Source organism: Ursus americanus, chromosome 5, assembly GCF_024610735.1.
Source record: "Ursus americanus isolate L20-20 chromosome 5, mUrsAme1.1.p, whole genome shotgun sequence".
NCBI classification, from domain to species: domain Eukaryota; kingdom Metazoa; phylum Chordata; class Mammalia; order Carnivora; family Ursidae; genus Ursus; species Ursus americanus.
Window position 1 is genome coordinate 77,626,664 of NC_142131.1, and position 14,610 is coordinate 77,641,273.

A 14,610-nucleotide genomic window follows, 5' to 3' on the forward strand; every position below is an offset into this window, starting at 1 on the left:
CTCCCTGCTCCCTGATGGAAGGTGGGCATGGCAGGAAGCCCGGCCACACCGACACAGGCTCCCCCTGGGAATGCACGGAGGAACAAGTGAGTAGAAGGCAAGTCTGCGGGGGGCACCCGGCTCCACTCACAAAAGGCATCTCAGAAGCAGGAGCTTAACCTGCCCTCAGCATCCCCGTGCTGTGTTCACATAAGCTTAGGGCAGATGATGCATTTTTAAAATTCTTCTCTTTGTTTTTCTTTTTAAGGATAGATTTAGTGAAGTCTTTTTAAAGAATGTATATTAGGGAGAAGACCGTTTTAAGATGTTTATATGTGTATAATGGTAACTTCCTCCACTCTACCAGCAGGCGTCCAAAACCAAAACCATCCTAAGCCGTATCATAGGTGTTTCTGCTTCAGTGCAAGTTAGCATTCCCATCTTGCACTGGAATGTGTCTAAACCTCACAATATAAAGCGATTACTTCAATCCTAATTTTGTTCATCAAGGGTTCCAGTTTCCAGTGATAAGACCAACTAATAAGAGACAACTGGTGGGGCGCCTGGGTGGCTCAGTCAGTGAAGCATCTGCCTTTGGCTCAGGTCATGATCTCAGGGTCCCGGGATCGAGTCCCGCATCGGGCTCCCTGCTCAGCGGGGAGTCTGCTTCTCCCTCTGCCTGCCTCTCCCCCTGCTTGTGCTCTCTCTGTTTCTCTCTCTGTCTCTCTCTCTCTGACAAATAAATAAATAAAATCTTAAAAAAAAAAAGATACAAGTGGTGCAGAGAGAATCATATATTTTAGATAATATTTATAATAAACTTTCTTATCAAAGTTCCTCATCAGAACACATTCTATAGAATGTTGACCCAATAGCTTCCAGAACAGTTACACACAAGATATGAATTTGTAACAGAATAAGCTCGAGGGATGAACGTTATGAGCACAGGGAGCCAAAATGTGACCACTGGAACTCGATTTCTGCAGTGACACTTCAATACTCGGTAGCTTAGTGAACTCCGAATAATTTCCACATCAGAAAGTCTGCAAGCATCAATTTCAGGTGAGCAGTTTTAAATCAGAAAATACTCAATAGTTAATCACTACTCTTGCGGGTGCTTCCTCCATAACCCTGTGAGGAGGTTTCCCAGAAAATTCATGGGTTTCCCTTAGGAAAAGGAAATGCTCCACGAAGTGGAAACCGGTACCATCAGAGAGGCGTTCTGAATCACCCTGCTTCCTAAAGCAGATCCAAGTGGGGGGGGGGGGCGGGTTATGTGGTTTCTTTCAGCAAAGAAAGAAAATCGAGTAAGAATGTTAGGTGGGAAACCGGAAACGCTGCCCTGGGAGATGGCGCCTCTCCCCGGGAATGACCCCGACCGGTCTCAGGGGAAGCAAGCACCCAGGAAGTCACTGCAGTCATCTTCAGTGACCGTTTTGTCAAATTCTACTCTCGCCGCTAATGGATTCGACAATCTGCCATCATGTTATTGACGTGGAGTGTTAGGTGCCTAATAAAGAACGTGAAGTTTTAGGTGGCATTTTAAATTAACGAGACCAGGGGAAAGGAGCGAGGGTAGGTTAGGATTGTAAAGGCATCTATGTCGTAAGCAGCACAAAATTTAAAATATCATGCAATAAAGCTGAATGTACAGTCATCCCAGACTAAGACAATTTAGAGGAAACAAAGTGTCCACATAGGTGTCTTGGTTTTAGCAGTGATAATTCTCAGCCCAAAACATGACAAATTTAAGAAAAGTTGATTTTTTTATTTATTAAATAGATTTAATTATATTCCTTCTGAAATACAAAAGATAGAATAAATCATACCATAAAAGAAGGTAAGATATGATAATATGATGGTGGCCACTTAATACACATAAATCTATTTTTCCTGGACAGACACCAAATCACGTAAGAGGATTAAGAGATAATTCTAGAAGCAGCACTACCTGGAGGATTATTTGGCATTTAAATACTGATTTCCAAAGTGCTAGGTGGCAAGCCTGAGCAAGCACATGTGGTCACATGCATATAAGTCCCAACAGTTACTGAGGATGAGAAATTGTCACTACTATTACCGTACAACTTTAAAAAAAAGAATAAACTCATCTATTCTAATTGCTCACCTGAAATGACCTTGCACAAAATCTCTACGAGTGTGGCTTGCACTTGTGTTCTTCAGACATAGTCTGCTTCACTGTATAATCTAGGCAGGCAATCCTATTGGAACTGAGCAGGGGCAAGGCATCGTGTTCCTTACATGCAGAACATGGAGTTTTTCTATTTGGTTCCATCAACCCCCAAGCATTTCAGGCCCATGGAAGCGAGAGTTCCTTCACGGAGGACGAGCTTGCTGCTCGTGACGTATCATCGGCAACCTTCGAGGGGTCCCGTCGAGGCGTCGAGGCTGCTGTCTGTGTCTGAGGCCAGCGTCTGCTCAGTGGACATGGACGAGATGTCGTTGATGGACGACGACCGGGAAGGAGTGGCGTTGCTACTTACTGCTGCATCTGTGCTAAGAAAACCAAACAGAATAAACTCTGAGGCACGACATTGCTGCGGGTTCGGGCACGGAGAGCGCGGTCTCTCAGCTCCGAGCTTCTGCAGCTCCCTGGCCTCACGACCAGTGTGAAAGCAGTGAGTCGGCTGCCCGTGCCCAGCTTTTCCTGGACTCTGTCTCCAGGCCCGGGATCCCGAACATTCCTGGTCTTTCCCTACAACGTTCTCCTTTTCTTCCCAGCGGCTAAACATAGTATCCGTGCATGTGTATCATCAGGTTGAAAAACACCCGCCTCTTTAAAAAGGATATTCATAGAAAATTGCTGAATTTATCCTACAACTATCGGTGTCACAAAAGGCTGAAGCCCAAACAGGGTTCAAGGGTCATCAGACATTTCAGCCATAATCATCAACACTTGTCCGAGGGAAGAGAGCAGCAACGTTCGAAGAATTCTTTTGTAATAAAAATGGAATGGAAAAAAACCAGAGAGGGAGACAAACCATGAGAGACTCTCAACGCTAGGAAACAAACAGGGTTGCTGGAGGGAAGGTGGGTGGGGGGCCGGGGTAACTGGGTGGTGGGCATGAAGGAGGGTACGTGATGTGACGAGCACTGGGTGTTACACACAACTGATGAATCACTGAACACTGCATCTGAAACTCATGATGTACTATATATTGGCTAACTGAATTTAAATTAAACAAAAAAACCCTGCTAAAATTAAGACTGTATACAAACAAACAGGAAAAAATTTAGTGGCCTCTTGTTCATTTTATTTTTGTTTCATACATCCCGAAAACTAACATTTGGTTTTTTCAGGTACATGTGACCATCCTATTTCCTACCAACCGTATTTTAGTCTGGTTTGAGCAAAAATAAAACATCTCAGCTCTCGGAGGCCAGTGCTTGCGATCTTAAATTTGTGCCTCGTTAACCACAGGCACCTACATCTCTGCTGAAGTTACGTAATCTCTAGATGCTTGACACGTACGTCACGCTGAATACAAATTCAGGAGAAAGTACGCGGTGCAGTCTGCACTTCCGCGTGCGTGTGTGCGGGTTCTGGGGGGATGCGAGGTGAGAAAACAGATATAACTCAGAAGGGTTTCACTCAGGCAGCAGGTGGGATCCCAGACCTCACTGAACCCACACGTGTGACGTCTCTAACAGTCACACGGTCAATCGACCCCCCCCCCCCCGCCCCAGGAGACCAAGTACGAATATGGGAGAATTATATGAATGGCTTTCTCAAAAGAAAACCAAATTCCATTTCCTTTGCACTGGTTTTCTTCTGTGACCGGGTGGGGCCAGTCCCAAGAGGGTCACGCACCTTGGCAACGTTTTAAATTCAGCTCCCTCATCTGTACGTGGAGCTGAGAGGAGCGGAGGCCCGCACGGAGCAAGGATGGCTATAACCCGGTTAGTTTAGTCCCTGGCGTAGCAGTAACCTGTTAGCTGCCGCCACCACAACTCCCCAAACAGGGAGACGATCTCACACCCGGGGCTTTCGGACCCAGTGCCGGTCGAGCTGGCATTCCACGCACCGCTGCCATTCAGGAAAGTTGGACAGGGACAAAGGAAACTATAATCAAGCTATTAAAGCAATCACTAACCTGAAGGCTGATCTTTGACCACACCGTTCTTGCTTCGTTCTTCCCAATCCAGCACTTCTTTGTAAATCAGCTCTTCAAACAGAAACAAGGTAAAGGCCCCATCAGTTTCTTTGCATCTCTGAACCCTGCTTCCTAATCAATCTGGACCACTCCAAGGGCACTGGGTTGCCTTCTTTTTAACCGTGATACATGGTTAATTCAATAATACCGTCTACCGAGACCAAAACACCCACGTTTTGACCCATTACGTCTTCTCAACCCAACTGTGAAGGCAGCCAAAAACACGGGCAGTTCTAAATCCACAAGGGGGTTTTACAGTGGGCGGGGGACTAGCAAAGAGGCTCTCGCGGAGCATTTTAAAGTACTAGATGAGTTCACACTGTTTGCACATGTTTCTCTCTGTCATTACTCGGGATTCTCCAAATGGAGCCGGTATCCACCTGTGGGTGAAAACCCCTCTGCCTGGCTAGAAATCCGAATGCTTCAGTCATTTCTTGGCTTCAACCTTAGTTTCCTTGATTCTGATTTGTAAATAGAGCTAACGACCTACTGAGGAAGCATTAGGGGTTCCTACAATTTTGGCATTAGTGAACGAAGATGAGGACGCTTTGAGCCTGTCCTTGGCCACGGAATGTGGCTGCGTGCGTTGCCCTGCCGTGTGCGTGTTCACGCAGGTCCCGGCACTCTGGACGGACGCCCCAGGGAGAGCAGACATAATCTGCTTGGGGAGAGCACGCTGCCACCTTTGACCTACACTGACCGAGGTTCTCAATTACTACTGATTCTGCTTTATAATAGAGAATGGTTCTTCGGCCTCCTGATTATGGGCTTAGTTTGCTGTGGGCTGTCTGGTTAATCTTATGATCTTCAGAAGCAAACAGTAAGCAGTTCACACCTGCTCCTCTCTAATTCTGTTATCTGCAAGTTCCTTCTCTACGAGGGAGTGGGAAGACATAGGCTAAGAGGGGCTGCAGGGTCTCTCGCCCGTCCCCTAGAAAGGCTCCTGCTAAGTGACATGCTGCGAATGAGGGGCAAAATCAGCTCCATCTTTACCTTTCCACTCTTCAATTGCATGCTCTCTTTCTTCCAGCTGGGCATCGTAAATCTGAGGTGGTGGCTGAAAGTTAAATTACATGTGAAGTCAACAGTTAAAAACGTAACGAGGCATGAAGACAGTAAAATCGCTGGGGAGATTCTAATCTATTCATCACGTGGCTTTCATTCAATACATGGCTTCTTAAAGGTTTCTTCCTAAGTGTGATATTACATCACTTTCCAAATTAAAACAATTAGGGAGAAATTAACCAAAAAAAAAAAAAAAAGAGCTATTAGGGTCCTCTTAATAATTACATGATCTCAAAACACTCTCAGGGCATCTGCCCAAATGTAACTATAAAACAGTAATCAGGAGCCTCTTCCTAGAGACCCGGCCTGGACAAGGACCGTGCTGGCTCCCGTTTGTAGTTCTTCACGTTAGAGCCCCCATCCCCCATCCCCCACTCATACCGGACCGTTCCCAAAATCTGCTTCAAAATCACATGTTTATAAATGGGGCTCCTTTTATATGAAATAATGTTTATTGTGGTGCTTAAATCCACAGGCCAGTCCTAAAATGAGCCTGCCCCCACGAGGTTATTTCTGATAGCCAGAGCTCATCCATGCCAGTGTTGCTAAGGGAAAATGCACGTGAGCGCTGCACTCGGAAGTGGAACCACCCTGGGAACTCCCCAGGTACCTCTGGGGAAGGACAGATAAACTTGGGATTTTCAGCAAGTTTTCTTAGCCCCTCTGATGGGGTGGCCTAAACAAGGTGTTCTAAGCAAAGCACACGGCACACTGCCAGGTACGACCACACATCGGCACCTGCATAAAGGAAGACAGTGCGTCACCATAGCAGAGGCATGTCCACTGCCGAGGGACACTGAGCGACAGCCCCAGGAGCAGGGTCCCAGTAGGGACCCAGGCCTCACACAACCCTTGGCCTCTTTATATTCAGGAGTCCTCCGAAATCTAGAACTTGTGGGCACCTGGGTGGCTCATTCGGTTAAGCATCTGACTTTGGCTCAGGTCATGATCTCAGGGTCCTGGGATCGAGCCCCACATTGGGCTCCCTGCTCAGTGGGGAGTCTGCTTCTCCCTCTGCCCCTCCCCCTGCTTGTGCTCTTGCTCTGACAGATGAATAAATAAAATCTCTTAAAAAAACCGAAATCTAGAACTTGCTATCTTTTTTGTTTTTTTTTTAAAGATTTTATTTATTTATTCGACAGAGAGAGAGACAGCCAGCGAGAGAGGGAACACAAGCAGGGGGAGTGGGAGAGGAAGAAGCAGGCTCATAGCAGAAGAGCCTGATGTGCGGCTCGATCCCGAAACACCGGGATCATGCCCTGAGCCGAAGGCAGACGCTTAACCGCTGTGCCACCCAGGCGCCCCTAGAACTTGCTATCTTTATGCAGCCATTCCGGACTGATGGACAGAAGATCCAAGGAAATGTACGCCCAGCCTTTACATACAAGTCTTTCCAGAAGAGATGCTTACCGCCTCGGCTTCAGCAGGGTCATACCAAACGGTAATATAAGGGTGACGTAAAGCTTCGTCTACAGAGATTCGCTTGTCGGGATCTATCACTAACATTTTCGATAACAAATCTCTGGCTTGACTTGCTAGGGTGGAAACAAATATTAGATGAATAAATTAATGTGGAGACATAGAGCATCACAGAGAAAATGTGACAGTGCAGACAGAACAGAGAGGTATTAACTTTGAGACATTGTTGATAGGTTCCAGATCAACCGAGGCTTTTTCTTTAAGAATAAGCCAGGGAGCTACTTTCACTTTCACTACCAATCAGGTTTCAACCTCGGTTTCTTGCCTCTGGATCTGGGAGGGGAGGAGGAGTGACAGGGCCCGGGGAGAGGGTACCAGGCGGACACAGGCCAACCGGAGGCTGACATGGTGCCCGGGGAGAGCTGCCACCAGCGAGGGCACAGGATCTGAGCTAAGGGCATCATTGTCCAAAGTGCAGGCATGGAGCACGGGCAGGCTTTTCTCTTGATGTCCCATCCAAACAAAATTAGAAGAGACTTCTTCAGCCATACAATAATCTCATGTTTGCACACTATCGTACACTTCACAGATGCCCCCGCTATGCCTACCTATACATACTGTTGGGAATATACACTTAAAAAAAAATCTAGACATTAGTCATTAGAAAAAAACCCAACAAGCTCAGGAACTCACCTAGGTTTTGGCAGTTAAAGTTCACATGGGTAGGCAAAGAAGATATGGGGCCTTTCTGACAGAGGCACAGTTTACCCTGATGTGGAGAGAAATCTATTCTTTTCCGTAAGTCACAGGTTTAGTGACAGGCAGGAGAAGGGGAGGAGGAGCTTTTTTTTTAATCGAAATATGGGCTAGAATCTTAACTCAGGTGTTCCGTGTACCTGAAAACTGCGTGAATTCCAACTGCTGTAATTAACATAGGAGTCATTCAGACTGACGCGAACCTTTTCATTTCGGCCAAAGGCTCCAGTGCGGCCGTTCTGCCGAGGACAGAACTTTTGGTCTCTGAGCCTTCAGGCTGGCCCGTACCTCACTTTATTTGAGGGTTTCCCCTATTTTATCTCCCCACGTCCAGAGGTGTCAGAAACGCGAACCTGAAGAGGCTGAGAGCGGCGCCCAGACTGCGGAAACAGGGATGAGGGAAACAAAGGGCGTCTTACTTTTAATTTTGTCTCGCTCGGATTCTGATGGGAATATCCAATCGGGGAAGAGCTCTTCAAATTTGATGCCGGGGTACTTCGGTCTGTTTTCTACATAATTCCTCACGGTCGGCTGAAGTTTCTTCATAAAATCCGCGGACGGCGTTCCCAGCTGCTCAATGACTTTATTCCACTGATCAATATCTAAGGAGTCTCTTGAGGAAAATACAACTGAAGGGCCTTACAGTCATGTTACACGGAGTAGCATCATTCAAAGGAGCACTAAGTCCTCTTTCTACCTACTGACAGGTAATGAGCGAGGCCATCCCACAGGGGGTTTTGAAATAATACGCAAAGACGGCCTGGGTTTCCAAAGTTGAGACTAGTTTTAAAACCTCTGCGCCTTTCTAAACTCTGATCATGGCTTATTAGACCAACACACTGAGGGATGTAGGCTTTCCCCTTCTAGATCAAAAGACTGTGATCCTGTAACTGAAGAACACCCATGACAGAGGTGATTAAAGATGAAATTAGATAAATATTACTTAGGCAAACAAATCAATTTTCACACCAAAGCTACTTAGATGTGAAAGCTCCCTGAAGTAGACAGACCTGAGTCCCAGTTTCACGGCTGGGGAAGCAGAGGCCCTGCGGGGTGTGGTGCATGAGCCGGGGCTCGGGGCTCTCTGAGCCCAGGCCTTGTCCTCTCCCACAGGACCATGGGCCTTCCTGGAACTGGGCATAGACTGACAGCTTTGGGAGGCCATTCTCTTTCACTTGGCACTGACCTTGACCATCACTGCAGTACCCTGGAGCGCATCTTATTTCCTTTCAAAGTACATGACCTGGGTTTCAGACTCCACTGAGCTCTAGCCACGCGGCAGGTGCCGGGCACTCAACGTCCCTTGGCTCTCAACTTACTTGTTTGTAAAATGCAGAAAATACCAGCTTTGCCTAGTTCACAGGGGGCTTGGAATAACTGGCACCATGAGCTGGAAAATGATTCTGAGACTGTAAACAATTATAACAGAGAATGTAGGCCAGAAAAAAAAAATCACGTAAACAGCAATGTTTAAAAGCAGTTTTCAAAAGTTAAAAAAAAACAAGAAACCCTAATGGAGGTTTGTCTTAGAAAAATGCAATCGCATCACTGTGGAAGAACCTAGGGAGCTGAATGGGCTCGGGAGACGGGTTCTGGCCCCTGGAGTCCCTAGCATATTCTCCTCCCTCACTCCTGTGTTCCTACGAGCTGCCGAAGCAGGAAGCAGGATCGGGAAGCCTTCAAGCCCTTCGCACCACCTTCACTTCCCACTGATGATCCGGAACAGCCCCTTGTCTCCCTGCTTCTGCTTTTGCCCATGACAGATAGTCTGTCTTTGGCTCAGCAGCTGGAACGACCTTTTCCAACGTAAGTCGGATAGGAGCCTACAAACGGGTGGGTGCTCCGTAAATATCTAGTGTGTTCATGATAAAGGGTCATTTCTGCAGACTCATGGGGGATGGGAAGGGAACGTTAACCCCAACAAGTCTGGCTGGCCTTCTGGGTGTGCGGATGCACTCCTTTCCCTCGGCTCCCACAGGCCTCTCGTTATGCTGAAGGGGGATCAAGGCTCGCAGAGGCCCAGACTCCTCTGTGCCTGAGGAGGGCCGGCGGCAGCTGCCTGTCTCTGAGGGGCTCCTGTGGGCACAGGAGGTCCTCTTCCACCCCAGGTCATGGATCCAAAGCACAACTCAGAGAACTGCAGTCTGGTTGCCAGAGTCTTTTCCCATCCTAGCAATTTTTAATCTAATGTTTGAAAGAGTGTGCAAAAATTGCCTTTGGGAAATGTTAACTCTGTGCGTATATTTCGAGAATGACATCAGGTGGCCTTCTATATAAAACTATTAGTTACTGACATTGCAAGATGTTAATATGTAAGGTAGGAACTTTAACTTCATAATGCACCAGAAAGTATCACAGTTTTTGTACTTTCTGAAGAAAACATTTCTTAATTCAAAAAAGGAAAGGCACAAAATGAGTAAGAACTGAGACAAATGAAATGTTAAGTAGATCCTTCTAAATTATTTATCTTTAGAATCTGTCAACTTTTCCCTTTTAAGCTGAGTCTGTTTGCAAAATAAAGACCTCCTTATTTATAGTTTGGAACAAGTGAATCAAAGGAAAGGCTATGGAAAACTGCTAGAAAATTTATTAGAACAAAATAAAATGCTGTATTTAACTTCACATAAAATCTGTGATGTGAAAAATGTCAAGGAAGGCAAATAAAATGATAGGAACAAAATCTTTTCATTCCATGTTTGTGTTGTGAAGAATTTATATTACAAGAAAATCACCCTCATGAAATTATAAAAAACTAAAATGACTTTAATAAAATACATACAAAACACTGACTACACAGCTCGATCTCCTTTAAAAATTACCATCAATCTGCCAACGGACAGAGACCACTTTAAGTTTTCATAAGGAAAAAACAAAATCAAAGACTAATGAAAATCCTAAGTGGTTAGAACACAAATGAAAAAGGGAATATGTTAGAGTGAAAAATATTAAAAATGGAAGAATATGAGGACCACAATGAAAGAAAGCTATTCTAACTATTACATTGTCTCTTCTGGTTTGTGCTCTATGTCATTAATGTGATTTGCTGACCACAGCATAAGTTCATCTTTTGCATTTTATGTTTATATACACTTCTCCAGGTGTGTCACAAAAGAACCTTCTAGATGGATCTTTTAAAAATTTCCACAAAATGTCGGCAGAGTAACAGGCAAGAAAATTAACACATACTGTTCCTCACAAACTTTTCCTTTTTATCTTATTTTACTTCGGTCTTATGTAGCGTGCTTCAGTTTTTACTTTGTGGGAAAATATTTTGATCCATACCGGTAACTAGCCAAATGGTGTATGAGTTGGATGACACAACACTGGCCTATTAAATTTACAGCAACTTTCCTTGTTAAATTAACTGAACGAACTAAATAAACAGCATTTTCACTTAAAGATCAGAATACATTTGACAAAGAGTAAATAAATTTCTAAGCTATTTTTGATAAAATTAAGAACTAATATAATCGGTTTAACGTAACTCTAAGCCTCAATAAAGTCGTTACAGGTAGTCAAGTGAAAAAGAAAACATAAAACTGCACCATTTGCTTTGCGACACTAATTTAACAAACATAATAAAGACCCCCTTAGGACACAGTCTAGAATCACAACAGTTTCCTTTTGAGCTCCTGCTGCCTTTGGCATTTATGGAAAGCATGGCCGGGAAGGTCCCGGGAAGGATACGATCAGTGCCTTGGAAAATCACACAACCTTTCACCAGCTCTCCCATGATGCAACCCACTGACCAGATATCAACTGAAAATAAAATGAAATGATAAAATTATGAAGTGCCATGAACAAAACAAAGGTGAGGAAAAGGAATTCTAACAGTGTACTAAACACACAAATATGGAAAAATAAATTGCTAGCTAAGGGTGAGCTCTTTCCACAGTGCGAATGATTGCTGGCCCCCGCGGTGGCCTTCGGCGTCCAGCAATCTGGGCTTTAGTGCCAAAGGGTCCGGTACTTTACAGCTTGAGAAACAAACAACCCCCTGAAAGAAGAGGTGCCTGTGCCCACAAAGCTGTGTGCAGGCCGCGTGCCCACCCCCGCCCCCGTGGCCAGTGCTGGGGCTCTCCCTGTGAAGGATACAGTCTCTTCCTGGGAACAGGACTTTATGGAGGACCATTTCTGCCATGATGCACCCGACAGACCAGATGTCCACTACCAAACACCAGGTGATTAAAACCAGCCGGAGACCCCCATGCAGCTTTCTCAAACCCCCTCCCAACAAAGACAAACCCAGCTTGCCAACAGGAGCCTTTGTGAAATGTGGACACAACGCTTGCTGAGCGATCCTGTGCTAAGCTGCTGTGCTGGCAGGACCTCACAGGGCAGGTGTGTTGCTCTGGGCTTCCGTGGGGCCTGATGGCCAGACAGAGGGCTATTTAGTGCCCCTACTTAGCGCTGGTGAGAAGAACCAATGGGGCCAGCGGGAAGCCACAGAGCCGCGTCTCTCAGAGCGGGGCCACTGCTTACGATAAACTTAGAGGACAGCTCCACCCAGATGATCTGTGCGAACTTTCAGACTCTTAGCAAGTAACTGTGCCTGAGTTTTTGACAATCTGTCAAAGGCTAAGTTACAAAGGGCTCTGGTATTGTTAGAGTCAGTTAAGCTTTGATGTTAAAAACCCAGTTTTACACAAAAGAGAACGTGTATTACTCCTTTATACCGAGTTCAAAAATAAGTAAAAACCAGGGTTTGGCACCGGAAACCAGGATAATGGCTCCCTTTGGGGGCTGAGACCTGGAGGCGGCCCGGGGAGGTCTTGGGCACTGCTGGTGTGGCGGGTCTGCACACTTCTCTATACTAAGTACGTTAAACTTGGAGGGATGGTCACAAATATTCATTTTGAAAGTGAATTTGTAGAAGTGGGCGACTTCTGCCAGTGGAGACGCGAGATTAATGATTTCGCGTCTGTGGGCCCTGCGGACCCCCCACATGGTGTTTCCTGTGGCTCCGGGGACAAGGCTAGCAGTGAGCCGCGGCCACGCGGGAGCGCCGCCTGCACTCACCGTTCTCCTTGTAGCCCATGCCGAGGATGACTTCGGGCGCCCGGTAATAGCGCGTCACCACGTACGGCGTCATCATGAAGTTGGTGCATGCTGTCCGGGCCAGGCCAAAGTCAAGGATCTTAAGCGTGCAGTCTGATTTTACCACGATGTTGCTCGGTTTCAAGTCCTAGGGCAGAAGCGGTTTAAATGAGCACGACGAACCAGAGCGTGCTACATGGACAACCTCGCACTGGTGGGGATCTGTGAGGCCAGGGGCTGCGGAAGTACCAAGTCCTGGGACGTCAAGGGAGGTTAGAACCGAACACTGGGATTTTGGAAAACCCAGCTCCCTCAAACTGAAACGAACGCAGATCAGCTTCAAGAAGTCGGAAACTTCACGACATCCCTTTGCCTAAAATGTCCTCGGAGCTCCCACAGAACCCACCTGTCCCTCCTCCACACCTGCTCATCCTTCAGTCCCCAGCTGTCCCACAGAAATACAACGCAGGCCACACAGGTAAGTTCCATCTTCTAGCAGCCATCTTAGGAAGGACGGATACAGACGGGTAAAGTGAATTTTAATAATATATCTTATTTAACTCAATATATCCATAACATTATTTTAAAATGTGAAGCAACATACAGAAATTATTAATGAGATAGTTCACATTCTTTTTCTGGTACTGTCTTTGAAATCCACTGCGTATTAACAATGACAGCCACCCTGAGCGCTCGGCAGCCCTATGTGGCTCGTGGCCGTCATCCTGCCCAGCACAGGGCTACGATTCTCTGACTCTGCAATCTTTGAATGGCGCCTTCTTCTCTCAGAAAAGGAATCCCATGATCAGCAAGCCCACCGCACCACACACACCACCCGGGAGGCACCCTCTTCTCCCCCTGCCAGCGCCAGTTCTGTGACCGGAGAGCCCAGCCTGATACAGCAGACGCTCGGAAAACACGCGTGTCACTCTCCCCTCGACCCCACGCCCTGGACACACGAACACAAGGACACAAGTTGCACAGGTTCTTCCCCTACAACCCAGGGCCTTTCTTCACGGTGACCCTCTCGTCCCCGGACCCTTCCTCAGGCCCCAGGGATCTGACTTCCGCCTGGGATGGCAGCCTGCACACTCGCCCTAGAAACTGTGCCTTCTTGGCTACCCCCGTCTGTCGTCTTGCCAAGTCACGCCGAGCATGGGAGGACCTGGGCAGACTCGGTGTGAGCTGTCAGGCCCAGCACCTGACTAGCGCTCTCCAAGGGACGTGCACAGATGGGTGCACGCAGGTGTGCCTCGAGACAGTTACGATTACATCAGCTTAAATTATGTTTCATTACTGGTGAATGTTCTCAACCTCCTGGATTCGGTAGAAATATGTAATGTTTGAAAAATGCAATGAAAATTCCTACCGATTCCCATGTAGATGCCCTGGCCTCACTGGCCACCACCCTCTCCCTACGTGTGTCCTGATGTGGGGAAGTCCGGGGGAGCACCCCCACTCCTCAATGAACCAGCAACCCTGCCCTGTGAGGAGGCAGTCACGCAGCTAAGGCAAAGAACCAATTTGTTTCTAGCTTTTTTTTTTTTTTTTAAACCAAGACTGTGGCAAGAATAGGCATGTTAGAATACAGATTGCTAACAGGTGAGATAATGCTCAACTTCGTGAAGAAAAAAATTTTTTAAATGTCCAAATGACAAGGAACTATTTTTGGTCTCCCATGTGGCAATGAGGATAAGAATGAAAACATCCAGCGCTGGCGGGAGACGCCAACACAGAGCCTTCCTGACGCTGTTGCCTGGGATGTCAACAGGTGCTTTCTTTTGAGGAAGCTCATTTCTTAAAAATTTGACATGTCTCTACTTTGCCCCCCAGCAGCCCCTGAAATCCACTGTGGCCTTGATCTAAAGCACAGTGGCAGGGATAAGGGTTAGTAGGCAGCTTGCCGCTGTCCTGCTCAGTGAACCGCAGAGGGAAGGTAGAAAACATGCCCAGTCTCCAGCCCCTTCCACCTGTCAGAAAGTTCTCCTGCACGGATTTGGTGGGTTTACTGCCATCTGCTGGAAAACTAGGATAACAAAATGCAAAGCCGGCTGTCCGCAGTGTGGACCACAGGTCCCGGTGAGCTTGGGAGGGGTGCCAGCCTCGGGATGCCTGCCCACAGGAGGAGCTGGAAAAGGTCCCGGGGCTCCTGAGGGCCCCTCACTTCCATGGCGCACTC

General features: G+C 46.9%; 1 protein-coding gene across 5 annotated transcripts in view; it reads right to left on the reverse strand.

Moving 5' to 3' along the window:
- Positions 1 to 758: 758 nt before the first annotated feature.
- The window catches only part of MAPK9 (mitogen-activated protein kinase 9), a 50,207-nt gene continuing 36,355 nt past the window's right edge, over positions 759 to 14,610 (reverse strand). For 3 of the 5 annotated variants that reach the window (XM_045795002.2, XM_087862402.1, XM_045795005.2), the window contains 7 exons: positions 12,414 to 12,579; positions 11,082 to 11,153; positions 7,814 to 7,996; positions 6,630 to 6,754; positions 5,148 to 5,211; positions 4,095 to 4,166; positions 759 to 2,491 (listed from right to left, as the gene is read on the reverse strand). In XM_045795002.2, the coding sequence (XP_045650958.1) occupies positions 2,349 to 2,491; positions 4,095 to 4,166; positions 5,148 to 5,211; positions 6,630 to 6,754; positions 7,814 to 7,996; positions 11,082 to 11,153; positions 12,414 to 12,579 (825 nt within the window). In that variant the 3' untranslated portion in view covers positions 759 to 2,348. Of the gene's footprint in view, positions 2,497 to 4,094; positions 4,167 to 5,147; positions 5,212 to 6,629; positions 6,755 to 7,813; positions 7,997 to 11,081; positions 11,154 to 11,489; positions 11,562 to 12,413; positions 12,580 to 14,610 lie in introns of all 5 variants that reach the window. The other 2 variants (XM_045795003.2, XM_045795004.2) reach the window with 2 other exon arrangements.